At 43.5% G+C, this 14304-nt stretch overlaps 1 protein-coding gene across 2 annotated transcripts in view; it reads right to left on the reverse strand.

Annotated features, from left to right (window-relative positions):
- Positions 1-10040, reverse strand: part of btbd11a (BTB (POZ) domain containing 11a) — a 135910-nt gene extending 125870 nt beyond the window's left edge. Inside the window, exon 1 of one of the 2 annotated variants that reach the window (XM_028433219.1) lies at positions 8861-10040. In XM_028433219.1, the coding sequence (XP_028289020.1) occupies positions 8861-9725 (865 nt within the window). In that variant the 5' untranslated portion in view covers positions 9726-10040. The remainder of the gene's footprint in view (positions 1-8860) is intronic. The other variant, XM_028433211.1, reaches the window with a different exon arrangement.
- Positions 10041-14304: the final 4264 nt, after the last annotated feature.

A 14304-nucleotide genomic window follows, 5' to 3' on the forward strand; every position in this document is an offset into this window, starting at 1 on the left:
TTTCAATTTGAGACTATATATAAAAGGTAGTTATGGCTCAAACATCAAACTGAAATTAAAAAATATTGAGCCTTTAATTCAGCGAACTGAACTGTCATCACACAGCCGAGCTTCGCTGCTCTCTCTCTCTCTCTCTCTGTAAGTCTGAAGAAAAATGTACATGTTTAGAAACTGTCCTTGGAACTTGGCTTACAAGCATTACACAAGAGTTACACAACTCAAAAAGATGAGTAAGTCTGTGGATGAACGTGTGCAGCCCAGCGACTGACAGACTTCATCTGCGAGGTGTGTTTGTATGAAATCAACATCTTAATCTCCGTTTGATCCTTTAAATCCGACTTATTGCATCTCATCTGCAGCCAAGCCGAAGAAAACTAAATTGTCTGTGTGGAAATTCACGGGAACGTGTTTAAAAACATGCGTGCAAGCATGAAAAGCCTCATTCCTGCTCAGACATGAGGCACAGAGGCCAAGCCGCCATGTTACAGTGTATTAATCTGTGCTTATCGAGGCTGCTGGGAGGTGTCAGTTGATCACAAACGTGACCCGTCAACTGATGACATTCTGAGCCGCCACAAGAAAAAAAAAAAAAAAAAAAACATAAAAGACTTTTAGTAAAGAAGAGACACATAAAAGACTTCCTGTTTGAAGTTCTCATAACATTTACAGGAAGCCAGGTCTGCTGGAGAGAAGAGCAGCGTGGATGTAAGCATGCAGCTACAAAACCAACCATGAAACAGAATGCTTCAACATTTTATATTTACACTCATAATGCAACTCTGTCTTTTGATCTCTAGCAACACATACATGTTCTCATTTCTTTTAATCTATGGATTTTTAACATAGTACATGATCACTGAGATTAGGGCGCAAACCTATGTGCCTTAAGTTAATTAAGTTTAAGTTTTTTTTAATTAAGTTTGATTTTAAAATCAGCTATAAAGAGGTTTCAGAGATACAAGAGCTAGTCTGTGAGATGCTGACTGACAGGTTGGACATGTGAGAACTATGGTGAGGAACTGCAGTTTTTGGCTCCTATGTAGTGCAGCAATAAAAAAGTTTGGCATATCCTCAGTGCAGTAACACAGAGGAAGATCATGAGATGCTTTTTGGAAAAAAAAATCTAAGTAATAATGACATGAATTCTGTCCTCTCTCTCGCTCTCCATGTTCATATGGATCCTGCTGCTCTCTAAATAGTGTCTTCTTAGATATTACCAAAGGAGATCATTTATTGGACTAATAACTGTTATTGCTCAGGACATTTCTACACGCTGTTGGAAACATGTCCTACTTTTATCTGTTTTTGAAGAATTACAGAGGAGGATTTGACTTTCTCCTGAGGAAAGATGGCAGCAAAGAGATATCCATCTATCATTTCTTTCATTTTGAAGACCTGTCAGCAGAGACACTGGCCGTCAGTGCGGCCAGCTCTCAGAACAACCACACAAATGTAGGAGGAAATTGTATATTTGTTTCTGATTAAAATGTGTTTCTCCTCACAGCATAAACAACTCCAAGGAGTCTGAGAGTGAAATAATATCAGAGGGAAGGATAATAAGCACAGGAGGGAGGTGGTGATTGATGCCTGCTGCTTTTAAAGACAGCTCACATGGAGCTGGAACAATGTAAGTCGTCGGCCCAGCTGCATAATTCAGCAGCATTAAGGTTGGGTACTTGTGAATAAACAAACCGACCATGAATATACTGCTGAAGTGATATGATTGCTTCCTACGTGGCTACTGTCCAACCTATTTAATCGATCATAATACTAAAGAAGGAGCAGAACAGCGGTTTTATTTTCGCTCTGAGCAGATCTTCTGATAGCTCTCAGAGCCATTGTGATGCTAAACTTTTAGGCGATGTGCTAATTGTAGTAAAGAATTCCCCTTTTTGACAATACAGACAAAAAGTTCCGGTGATTCAACAGATGAATGTCAGAGGGTGTGATTCTTTCACAGCAACATCCTCATTCCCAGTCCAGCAGTGACATCAGTGTTACAGAAAGACAAACTTTTCACAACGCTTTGACTCATATGATAAGGTCTGGGTTTAAAGACAGCCATTAGTCATTTGTCCCGTTTCCTCAGAGGACTCATGACCGTGATTTATTATGACAGAAGACCAATGACCAAGTCCAGCTGGCAGATGTTTTGCAGAAAATGTCATTAAAAAAAGACGACAAAGAAGAGTCAAGCACACTGAGATACAGAGATCCACGTCGAGACACAGTATGTAAGGTGAAAAGAGGTTTTTTACAGGAAATGCAAAAGTGTCTGATTAAAACCTTCCAGTTCTGCAGAGTACGTGATTTAACATCCCAGCAGCACGGTACGGCTTCACTCTGTACTTTCACTGGGCTGATTATAACTTTCCATCACAGAAATAAGCCCAAAAAATGAGTAACTTACAACTGTGAATATTAAATTTGGTATATTTAAATTCATATTCATGTGAAACTGACACCAAACCAAATCAATTAATAATCCTAATAAACTCTGTGTCATAATTTCTATAAGCTGCAACCTGCAGGCCAGAAAAAAGCTGCCAAAAACTGCTGTTCCTGAAATGGCTACTTGAGGGCTGGCTGCAAAAGCACGTAAATCCCCACATGTCTAACTTTACAGCAAAAATAAACATGTTTACATCCGAGCTAAAGACAGATGACACCCTGCCCACCACCTGAACTGATCGCCATTTTGACTAAAGCAGAGGAGAAACCACAACCCAATCTGTGAAAATGGCGGCCAACCAAGCTACAGCTGCTATCTGATAAACCTTATTAGAGTGTTTAATGGGTAAATGTAGCGACATATAATGATCCAGCTAGCATTAGCTTGGTAGATTAGTCCGAAAAGACGAAGAAGAAACTGTGTCTTTATATGAAAAGCTCCTAAAACATTTAGAGAAATGTAATTCCTCCATGATGTCAAATCAAAAGTGAAAATCCACACTCCTTTAGTGTGTGAGAATGAGAATGACACAACAGGTTTCTTCTTCTATTTGCTGCTTGTTGTGAGATTGTTGACATCCTCTGGCGATACTTAGACTCTTTTGCAAAAGTTTCAAGAACAAAACAAGTGAGGAAAAAACTCTGCAGAGAAGGAGAGGTAGCCTCTGCGCTGATTACGAGGTCAGATGATGACTGAGGATCCCTGCAGGATATAAATGTTGAATTAAATCTTCATACTGTTGACAGATAACATCTAATAACACAGTTTGTTCTGACAGCTGCTGTCACAAGTTGTCTCAACCTCAAAAGAAGCCCTGCGCGTCTCCAGCCTTCATCTCACCGTGTCATCTCTTGGATGTGTATTTGTCAAAGCAGCAACTGTACAATTAGGTCATTCTGACATTGCAGCATTGTGTTTGCGCCCACACCTTCCCCACTCGCTGAGGTGTGAACTCATTTAACACACACACACACACACCTCCACCTGTTGTACACACATCCCACTCACAGCATGGGTCAAAGGTCAAAAAACAGAAGCTGATTACACACAATCACAACAGCAGGCCATTCAATATGGTCATAAATGTGCGACAAATACACTCACACATGTAGATTTCTACATAGGTGTGGAGAGATATGATTTCCACTATAAACTCTTAAGTTGACATAATCAATAATAGCTATTTAGTAGCTTTCTCTGCATTGAAAAAAAACTTTAATAAAAGAAAATACTACTATATTTAGAAAAACAATGCTAAGCTCCAGCTTAAAATGTAGCATATGCTAAGTCTTAGCTTATGTTTACCAAACAAACGAACAACAAATGACATCACTCACAAGCTGATATAATAAATATATAATAATACGCAATGAATAGTCCAGTATAGGGCTGCAACAACTACTAATGTAGTAGCCGACGGGTCGTTAGTGACGTCATCATAGGGCATGCAAGTGTAACGCATTTGCAGCGCAGAATGATTCTTTAGCTCGCATTGTAGTGGGACGACTGGTGCTTTGGGTGCAAGAGGTCCTGGGTTTGAAACCAGGAGGGGCTGTCTGTTAGGTGGGTGTGGAGGAACTCTGTGGATTTGGCGGGAATGCGCTTCAGGTAGCTGTGGGAATGAGCGGACGGACACACAAACCTTAGGCTTTGGCTCTAGATCTTCAGCTTTATACACTGAAGCGGCAGAACGGAGGCGGACGAAGCAACGACAAATTAGCGCTCCAAAGTAGTCGACTATTGAAATAGTCACATTTCATGTTTATGATGGAATATGGGCTCAATACAAAGTTGTTAAATTGTATTTTTTTGCTATTTGCCGGCTCTAGAATAACATCTGTGCAGAAAAATGTTGACAAGGACATAACAGGTTGGTCTGAAGAAAACATTTTATCTCGGCCACACAGACCGGATCCGATCAAACACGCCGACGAGCATCCAGTCATAAAAAAAATGAATGGAAGAATTATTATCTTTGTTCTCGGCGGCTCCCTGGTGTTTTCCATTGCTAATTCCTAATCTTAATGACTACCAGATAAGCACAAGTGTTAATTAAAGAGGGCTGCATGGTAATTATATCTCTGAGGGACCTGCGCCAATGCCCCCACAGCACCACCTTCCCCAGCTGACTCTCCAGCCTGATTTCTCCTCCCGCACTTCGCCTCCCTCGCAGCAGTCAGCAGTCTGACTGCTTCTTATTATCTCCTCCTGACCCACTGCGTTCACCTACTTTCTGAAAATGGAAGGGGGATCCACGCTCCGATGACACGGAAGTGATAAAACCACTGCATTTTTGGAAGAGGTCTCAGCCGAGTGATATGTCTGCCAGTGAAAAATCACTGGAAAGCATATGAAATTAAAGTCAATGTTGTCACAAGCCGGTAACACGGAGGGCAACTAGAAATGGATGAAGCTCATAAAAATACAACTTCGCATAACTTCACAATCACCGACAGCAGCTGAAGCGAGGTGGAGAAGAAGAGCGGGTGCAGCCACTGGTCTTATAAAATTACCACGACATCAAAATCCATCACGCCCGCCTGCCTGGCTGCTCACATCTCCACCAGAACCTCGGCAATCTGTCAATTCATCTGCACATCCTCTCCCCCCACCACCACCACCACACCATCACCACGGGCAGGAAGGACAGGCAGAACATAATAACAGAATGGACAGCAAAAGGCTTTGCCAGAATCATGTGGTTATGAGTTGAGCTTATTAAAAACCACAGTGGAAAACAAATATGCAAACACGGAGCCTGGCCGGCCGTCCGCCCGCCTCCCCCTCCCAGCAGAAAACACAATAAAATATGGTGTGAAAGATGGAGAGCGAAGAAGGAGGGAGAACAGACACCCTGCTGCTAATTTAATAGACTGACTATAGCAGGCTATGCAATTCCATTATGTTGTGTCATCTGTCCTGCGGAGGTTGGATCAGTTCCTCGGGGGAAGGTCACGGCGAATGACAGACATAATCAGATACAATCAAGTCATTCGGGGTTCCAAATTTAAACTGAAGCTGATGATGGTGTTGTTCGTTTCCCATGTCGTTACAGTTTAACATGTTGCTCATGTGTAAACACACAATCATGTTATAGGTAGGAAGCTACATGTGCCAGAAATATGATTGTTGTTCCTCAACAGCTGATCGCTGACATCACAGAGTGTATCCATGCACGCCGTCGGGTGTGTTGTGTGCAGGTTTACATCAAAAATAATGAGGGTGGTTGTGTCATGTCCATCCTATCCTACCAATCCTGTCAGTCATGCTCCAGCACAGAGATGCATACCTTTTTTTGGAAGTACAAATCAAGCAACAAGAAAAATAGGATTTGTCATCTTTATTAAAGGGTGTTTTTAACCCAAACTCTGCTCATACCTAACCAAGTACTTTAGAAGCAACTTAAAAAGCATGAAAATAGAAGTAAACAGACACAAAAAAGAGACGAGGTGTGTGTCTTCTGGATCCTCTTTCATTCACTTTTAATATGAACTAGCATCGCTAATAGAGAGCTTTTATTGTGAAATTGAACCAATGTGCACTGTGGACATTTAATGGCCATCTCCAACTTAGAACATATTTACAGTAAATAAGAAAATGAAGGCCCATCACACACAGGTAAGAGTTACGGTAAGCATTTAAACAGCTATAATTGATGTTTATTTTGTTTTTTTTTAAAGCTTGTGTGAAAGCTGTCCCTCCTTGTGTTACTCAGTGTTTTGGTTTTCTAGTCGCAGCTTTACTGTTTTGGCTCATGTATACTTGTGCTTTTTGTGGTAGCAGGATGCTGTTTGTCAATAAGTGACCGAGAAAATTAGAGCATTTAGCCACAGAGGATGGTGTAGACCAGACCTGGGCAAAGTACGGCCCACGGGCCAGACACGGCCCACTTGCATCTTCAATGTGGCCCGCAGACCGGTCTAGCCCGCAAACTGCCTTGCACCCAATATTATAAGGCAGCAAAAGTCAGCTGTTGAGCATGGCATTACTGGTAACGTCTTCCCAACCCTCCTTGTCTCTTCCACGCTGCAGTACTGCGTCATCTACCATTTGGAGAGACACAGCCGCACTGTATACACTTTTAAAATGCTGCGCAGCTATGCTGAAATGTACGGTAAAGTGCACAGAAACTCCAGCCAACAATGGAGAAAAAAAAGTTCAAATTCACAGCTCTGTTCCTTAAAAACATTTGCTTTATGGTAATGATAGGAAACTGATCCAAAAACCATCATATGGGCTTTGGTTGCATGAGGGTAAACAATCCATCAGGAGAGTAAAGAGGCGAACAGGCTAACATGTTTACAGCCCTTTCAATACATTAAATAAGGCTCTCATATTGGTCTTAAACTGTAGACACCATGTATTAACTCCAGCTGCTGTTGGTAAGAAAAACATGATCCAATCACAGGATGTTACAGGTGATCCATTCATGCACATTTTGTTGTTATGGATCCAGGTTTGGAAAGAAAAACTCCGGTTCTACTGCGCTCGTTAGTCAGAGCACAGAGGCTGTCATGTCTGGTCAGAGGGAGTGCGGAGTAATGTGGAGTTAACCATTGTGTGCTGCACTGCTTTTGTTCCTGGTGACATTTTGGACAAGAGACCTTCACCAGAACTAAGACATTAAAGGCAGCTGAGGGAGTGTTTGACATGCTTTAACATTTCCATTTTTAAAACGATCTTTCTTTCAAGCATGGCTTAAAACAACCAAAAAAGATAAAATGGCGGGTCAGGAAAATAAATCCTCACATTTTTCCCTCCCTATCTGTCACAGTCTGACATCATGCTGGTGCAAATTGTAGCCTCCTCTGCACCATCAGGAAATGATGCGTTCCACAGAGGAAGAGGAGGAGGAGGAGGAGGAGGAAGAAGAGGAGGAGGGGAGAGGGATTCGTGCTAAGATCTGCATTCATGTCTACAGAGGAGTACCTGTTTCCCAGATACGAGACAAAGCTGGGTCAAACGTCAGTGTAGAATAAAGACGATGAGACAGTGAGTAATCACTGATAGGCTGAAAATTAATCAGAAATGATTGGTCCTGTTATCTTAATATATGAGCGCCTGGAAACAGCGATAAGACATTTATATTATTCCTCTAACACTTTATAATACAAAAAGGTGAATCAATTACAGCTTTGGGTACCAAACTTTTGATACCTGACACCTGGGCGAGAGAGAATACGTAAGAGGAGACAAAAAAGAAAGAGAGAGCGTGCCACAAGCAAAGCCAACCAGACAACACGTCTGATCGGATAAAGCACCTGAAGTAGCTCCAAACTAAGAGTCTATTTGATGCTTGAAAGCCTGAGCTGCTGCAACAGGAGCTGCAACCTACAGTCAAACCTGAGAAGCTGGATCCAAAGCACCAAGGACAACTTAGTCGTCATCATTTTGTATATAACATATCATATTTGACTATGGAAAAAATAGAATTACCACCTTAAAGTTGTACATTGAATTAGTCCAGTTATGCATAACTTTAAAGTCCAGATTCGTCTAACATACGCACCATAAGGGATTTTAAAACACCGACCTTTGACCTCCAAAACTGAACCAGTTCATCTCTAAATCCAAATGAACGTTTGATCTCAGACACTGCGTAGACAAGAACAAACAGATGTTCAGTTTTCTTTGATCGATCATATATTTGACTATAGATCTGTTTGGGTTACAGAGGAGAAGCAGCAACACCTGATCAATTTTCCTTCTGGAACAATCTTTTAATTTGGAGGAATCCTCATCCAGGGGATCTGCTCTTATCCACCAGCCTGCAAAGACACTATAATGACAACACGGCTCGGTCCAGTTCGGCTCTCTCAGCGGGTGGAGAGCAGCATTTCAAACCCCTTCTGCTTCACAGTTTCAGCCAACTCATTCAGGGCTTTTTGGGGCGGCTCACTGTGACAGCTCCTTCTGGAGCGAGACAGGAGTATTATCAACAAGGCCGGAGCCTGATGTAAACACAAACCATGCTTCAGAAAGAACAAAAAAAAAATCATAAAAAGAAAAGAAATAGTCATTAACATCCGTGCCTCGGAGGAGAAAAAGGCTTCAAAGAAACCATAAATACCTATTCTGGCTGCTGTTGCTGCAGGCTTTGATACCAAGATAAGCAGTTCGTGTTTCAGAGGTGCATGAGGCCTTAAGGTCTAAAGCTGAGAGTGATAAATATTCCAGAAACTGTCAGGCCCTTTGGTTTTCCCTGCTCATGATCACACAGCACAGATCCATCAGCTTAAAAACTTCTGAGAAGATCTAGTGATGAAGGTATTCTGACCCCTTTAGCTGCCTCACACACACTTGTTTGTGGGCATTTCCTGAAACTCCTGCACACCCACCCTACATTTTACAAGGTGACACCTCCACTCAGTTTTCAATTAACAATCACTGCTGCACGTTTTTTCTTACCACTTGAATTCTTGCCACATATGAGGTGCTGGTAGGGCTGCAGCAGACCCCAGATCTCCGAGTCGTTGCTGATGGCTTGCTCCAGAGACTCCAGCGTAAACTTGGGGATCCCGTTGTCCCTCTCCACCAGCGCGCTCCGCAGGACGCGGCTGAACACCTCTCTGAACAGGCTCTCCATGCAGGCGGTGAGGTATATGGCAGCGTGTTCGTGGATCCTGAGCGCCACCCGACTATCCACCATCCACCTGAAGAACTTCCCCACGGAGAAGATGAGCCCGCAGCGCGCAGACTTGCCTCGGCTGAACTTGTCCCCGGTGCTCATGTTGTAGAGGGACAGGGCGCTCAGAGCTGCCGTGATGCAGTTGACGGAGATGGTCCATGAGAGCACCACCTTGATGGCGCTCTGGATCTCATGCTTGGTGCACTTGGCGTAGCGCAGGCTGAGCCGCTGCGCCTCCCGGGCCACCCTCACCAGCACGCGGCTGATGAGAGCCGAGAGTCGCGCCAGCACCTCCGGCGGCGGGTTGCCCACCATCAGCTCCTCGTCTTTCCTCAGTGCGCCCTCCACCTCGCCGAGGCTCCATGGCACGTCCTCCAGCTCGGGCAGCTTGGCGCAGTGACCCGAGCACTCCAGTATCTCGTTGTCCTCCGCCAGGACGGTGTTGACTGTGTCCAAACTGTTGTGTCTGCTGTGCATGGATTCCGTCAGATGCCAGCAGTTGCCCCCATGCGAGAAGGACTGATGCGTGTCGGAGCAGCACAGCGACACGCTGGACGACCTGACCGAGTCCGCAGCTCCACCATAACCAGAATCAAGCGTTAAATCCTCCAGCGTCCTCACGACTGTCTTACCCTTGCCTGCCATAACTGCACCGCATACTGTTGGGTATGCTTGGTCTCAGTTAAATACCACAAACCCGTCTCGGTGCCTCTCTCCACCGCCGTCCGATGATTGAAACAAGTATTCCCCGGTTGAAGAGTGAAATGACAGACGTGTGCGTCCACTTTTCTCCCTCTCCGAGTGTCTGGATGTCTTCGATGTCCTCCTGTCCACAACTTCATGAGCGTAACCTGAGAGCGCACAAACCCTGACTGCAACAAGCGCAGCACAGGCAGGACTCTGATGGAGAGGAGGAGCCTGGAGACCCGCGAGCAGGAACCGGCCAATCCGCACCGCCATCAGCTCTGACTGACACAGAGGAAGAGCTACCTGCTGCCTCTCAGCAGATTCTACCTGAAACATAACTGTACAATAAGAGACACACAAACGCAGGCTGCTGTGCCAACAAATCTGGTGTTTGCAGTCCTGTATAGCTGCAGTGTCATCTGTCAGGAGGAAGAGGAAGAGTCCCACTGAGACAGCACATGGTGCTAATGTTGGAATGGCACAAAAAAACAGACATTTTATTTTTATGACGTCAAGGAGGGTGAATGATGGAGAGGACACACAGACACTGCAGGTCATGTTGGCTCTCTCTCTCCTATTTATGGCTGCAGATGATCAACTAAAAACATAATAAGTTTTGTATTTATTAATTTACTTATTGTACAGCCTTGTTTTTATTTCATATTTCATTTATTTTTGTCTTTATTTTTATTTATATAAACTGGTGAGGATTAGTATTATAAATGCACCAGTTGGGGCAGCAGTGGCTCAGTGGTAGAGCAGGGTTGTCCAATAACCAGAAGGTTGGTGGTTCAAGCCCAACTCCTCCCTAGTTGAGCCTTACGCAATTTCCATTCTGGGAAAGTATAAGAAAAGGAGTATTAATTTAAAATATAAAAATATATATAAATATACACAAACAATAAAAACAAGGCTGTTACAAAAAGTTAATAAATACAATTCATTTCTTAACTCCATTTAAGTGTCTGCAGCATCAATAACTCTCTTGAGGAACATCTCAAACCTCATTAAGACGTCTCACATCCCATGATGATAACAATCTGCTGCCCTTTCTAAAAGGTTCAGCACCACCTTATCATCATCAACATCATCATTTACTCTCTATAAAACTGAACTTTATTTTCTGTCAGGAAAACAAAGAGTGAAAGAGCAGGCAGTCTGAACTCTGAGGACATGCCGAGCGGAACAGTTGGTGGAATGATGATTCATCCATTCTGTTGGGGCTTCTCCTTGTACGTCTGAGCTGGACCAACCATCTGTCCACGCTGCTGCCTGCCTGCCTGCCTGCCGTTCACATTTCCATAACATGACACTGCAGTAGCTGTGCCAGAGCTGATAAACTTACTACACCAGGATTCTGGTGAAGTAGAAATGATGTGACACCCACTGTGGCAGAAGTGATTGCTGGGAAGAAGTGTAAAACAAATCATGTCAACTTGATGTTGTTAAATAATGACAAACAACATCACTGTACAGTACATTGTAGAGCTGAATGCCACATGTTGACTGCAGATAATGTGCAGCTCCGTAAAGAAAACAGATGAGATGGAAGTGATGCATTTGGAGATGCCATCATTAGCACATCTCCTCCTGCAGTGTGTGACATGCACAGAGTTTCTGCCACCAGCTCTTGATGCAATGCAGCACATCTTGCTGACTAACTCAGGTGAGTGGAGGAGGTGGGCAGCTGTCAGCTGCGTCTCTGCGTGCACTGTGGTGCTCCAAAGCCTGTCTTCACTTATTAAACCTCGGTTGCCTGGTAACAGCAAAATTATATTTATTTTTTCCAGCAAGATGATAGTTTGTGTTTTTGAAGCAGAATAAGTGTATCATATAAACATGTTTCATGCCGCTCAGTCATGTTTTTTTTAATTTATTCTTCCAGTCATGGAAAATGTAATTTTAGATTTTAATTTCTGTTCTATAGTTACATCATTTGCTTTAAACTGTGTTATGTCTACTTATAAAAGCATTATTTTACTTTTTAAATATCTATTTATTTACAGCTTTTTTATTTATTGTAGCCTATGCACAGTGTGCATTTATATGTGTACTGTTTAAGATAAGATAAGATAAGATAAGATAAAACTTTATTAATCCCGAAGGAAATTCTTGTGCCAGAGGTATCAAGTCACAATAAATGCAGTTAAGTACAGAGTATAAGTATAAGTGTCACTATAATCCAAAAAAGAGTACAGTACGCAGTATGAGCACAATATATGATACATGGATACAAATATGGAGATGTAAGGTGCTAAGTAAACATAATATAGACAAGTGGAGGGAATGACAGTGATGCCTGACATGATTATCTAGCGCTTCTCCCTACAGAAAGGGGAGGAGTTATACAGTCTGATGGCCACTGGCAGGAAGGACCTCCTGTGGCGTTCTGTGCTGCTCCTCGGTAGTCTCAGTCTACCACTGAATGTGCTCCTGTAGGACAGCAGTGTGTCGTGCAGGGGGTGAGACGTGTTGTTACGAATACTGAGGAGTTTCCTCAATATCCTCCTCTCCGTCACCTCCACCACAGACTCCAGCTCCACTCCCAGCACCGAGCCAGCCTTCCTAATGAGCTTGTTGAGTCTGTTGGTGTCGGCCGTCTTCATCCTGCTGCCCCAGCACACTACAGCGTAGAAGATGACGCTGGAGACCACCGAGTGGTAAAACATCTGCAGCATGGTCTGGCAGACGTTAAAGGACCTGAGTCTCCTCAGTAGATACAGGCGACTCTGTCCCTTCCTGTATATTGCCTCTGCATTTGTGGACCAGTCCAGTTTGTGGTCAATGTGGACACCCAGGTATTTGTAGCTGTCCACAATGTCCACGTTGGTACCCTTGATGCTGACTGGGTTTGGGAGTGTCTGGTGCTTCCTGAAGTCCACCACCAGCTCTCTTGTCTTTGTGACATTCAGCTGCAGGTGGTTCTGTCCGCACCACTCCACAAAGCTGTCCACCACACTCATATACTCCGCCTCCCGACCTCTGCTGGTACAGCCCACAATGGCAGAGTCATCCGAGAACTTCTGCAGGTGGCAGGACTGTGAGCAGTGTCTGAAGTCCGATGTATAGAGTGTGAACAGGAATGGAGACAGTACCGTGCCCTGGGGTGCCCCCGTGCTGCTCACTATCGTGTCCGAGACGGTGTTCCTCAGCCTCACAAATTGTGGTCGACCTGTAAGATAGTTAGTGATCCAGGTGACCAGTGGGGTCTCTACCTGCATGTCCAGGAGCTTCCTATTCAAAAGGGCAGGCTGCACGGTGTTAAACGCACTGGAAAAATCAAAGAACATGATTCTAACAGTGTTACCTGCCTCCTCTAAGTTTATATGTATTATATGTATATCTAAGTAATATATGTTTAGATAATAATGCATACATTTGTCAGTCCTTAATCATATATTTAAATATGTAGATACATAAGTAAAAAGTCAAGTATCGTGCATCCTGTAATATCTTGTCCTGTATGAATGTATTGAATTATACAATATTATCATCAGGAGAAGGACAGAACTGTAGGGAGTGATGTTACACTGCCCCTCAGTGGTCAAAACCGAGTACTACACCAACTGTCCAAAGCAGCACTTTTGCATAATGACAGTTTATTTTATATAAGAGAATTGTGACGCACTTCTTTTCTGGATTATATAAAATAACATCTAATCAACAGAAAACACCGCCTCATAATAACAACAATAATGACTACTGTAGGGTATAACATCATTAAATCCTATAATAGTGGGGCAACTCAAGTTAGTTTGAATGGCAGGTATAAGTGCTTTAAGAAATAAATGGAATTCAAAAGCAATATGAAAATAAAAGTGCGAATTATGATTTAAAAGCCTTGCTTTAAAGTAAAAGCCGAATGTAGACAGCATGAAGCTTTATGATAAAAGAAAAAACATACCTATAACCACACACACACACACACACACGCCGGTGGCGCGTGAGCGCAGTCCGCTCATGCCAGACTTCATGTGCTCATCCGGGTTCTTATATGGTAAACAAGCCACAGTGCGCTCTGCCGACCTACATTTGTTCTCCTTACGTCTACGTGGTCATATTTTATCCATCAATTACATTAATAATTATAGGCTTCCTCTTCTGTTGTTTTATATAATTATTCGATTATTTTATGTAATGATTTGTTGCTAAACTTGCAATCAACCAGAAAATACTTGGTCAATTTCGGTCTCCTCTCGTGTTTTGTGGGATAATTATTGTCAGAGCTTCGTAAATTAACCCACTGACACGCTTCGTCTGCTCGGCGCGCCATAAGAGGTCACACCTCACTGTAATATCACTGTAAGGTTAACAGTCCACGCCGCCTGCCGCGCCTCCACAGTGAGAGCACGCTGCAGAAACGTGACCACGCCAACAAGCTTACGCAGCGCTCTGGACCAATCACGGCGCTCGGAGCCGCGCACGTCTTCAGTCAGCGGAGTCAGGAGCTCGTAGGTGCGGCGCGGACCCTGAGCGGATCACTGTGGACGTTTGAGAAGAGATTTTTCTCATATTGCTACTCAGAACAACAGCCCGG

Source organism: Parambassis ranga, chromosome 2, assembly GCF_900634625.1.
Source record: "Parambassis ranga chromosome 2, fParRan2.1, whole genome shotgun sequence".
NCBI classification, from domain to species: domain Eukaryota; kingdom Metazoa; phylum Chordata; class Actinopteri; family Ambassidae; genus Parambassis; species Parambassis ranga.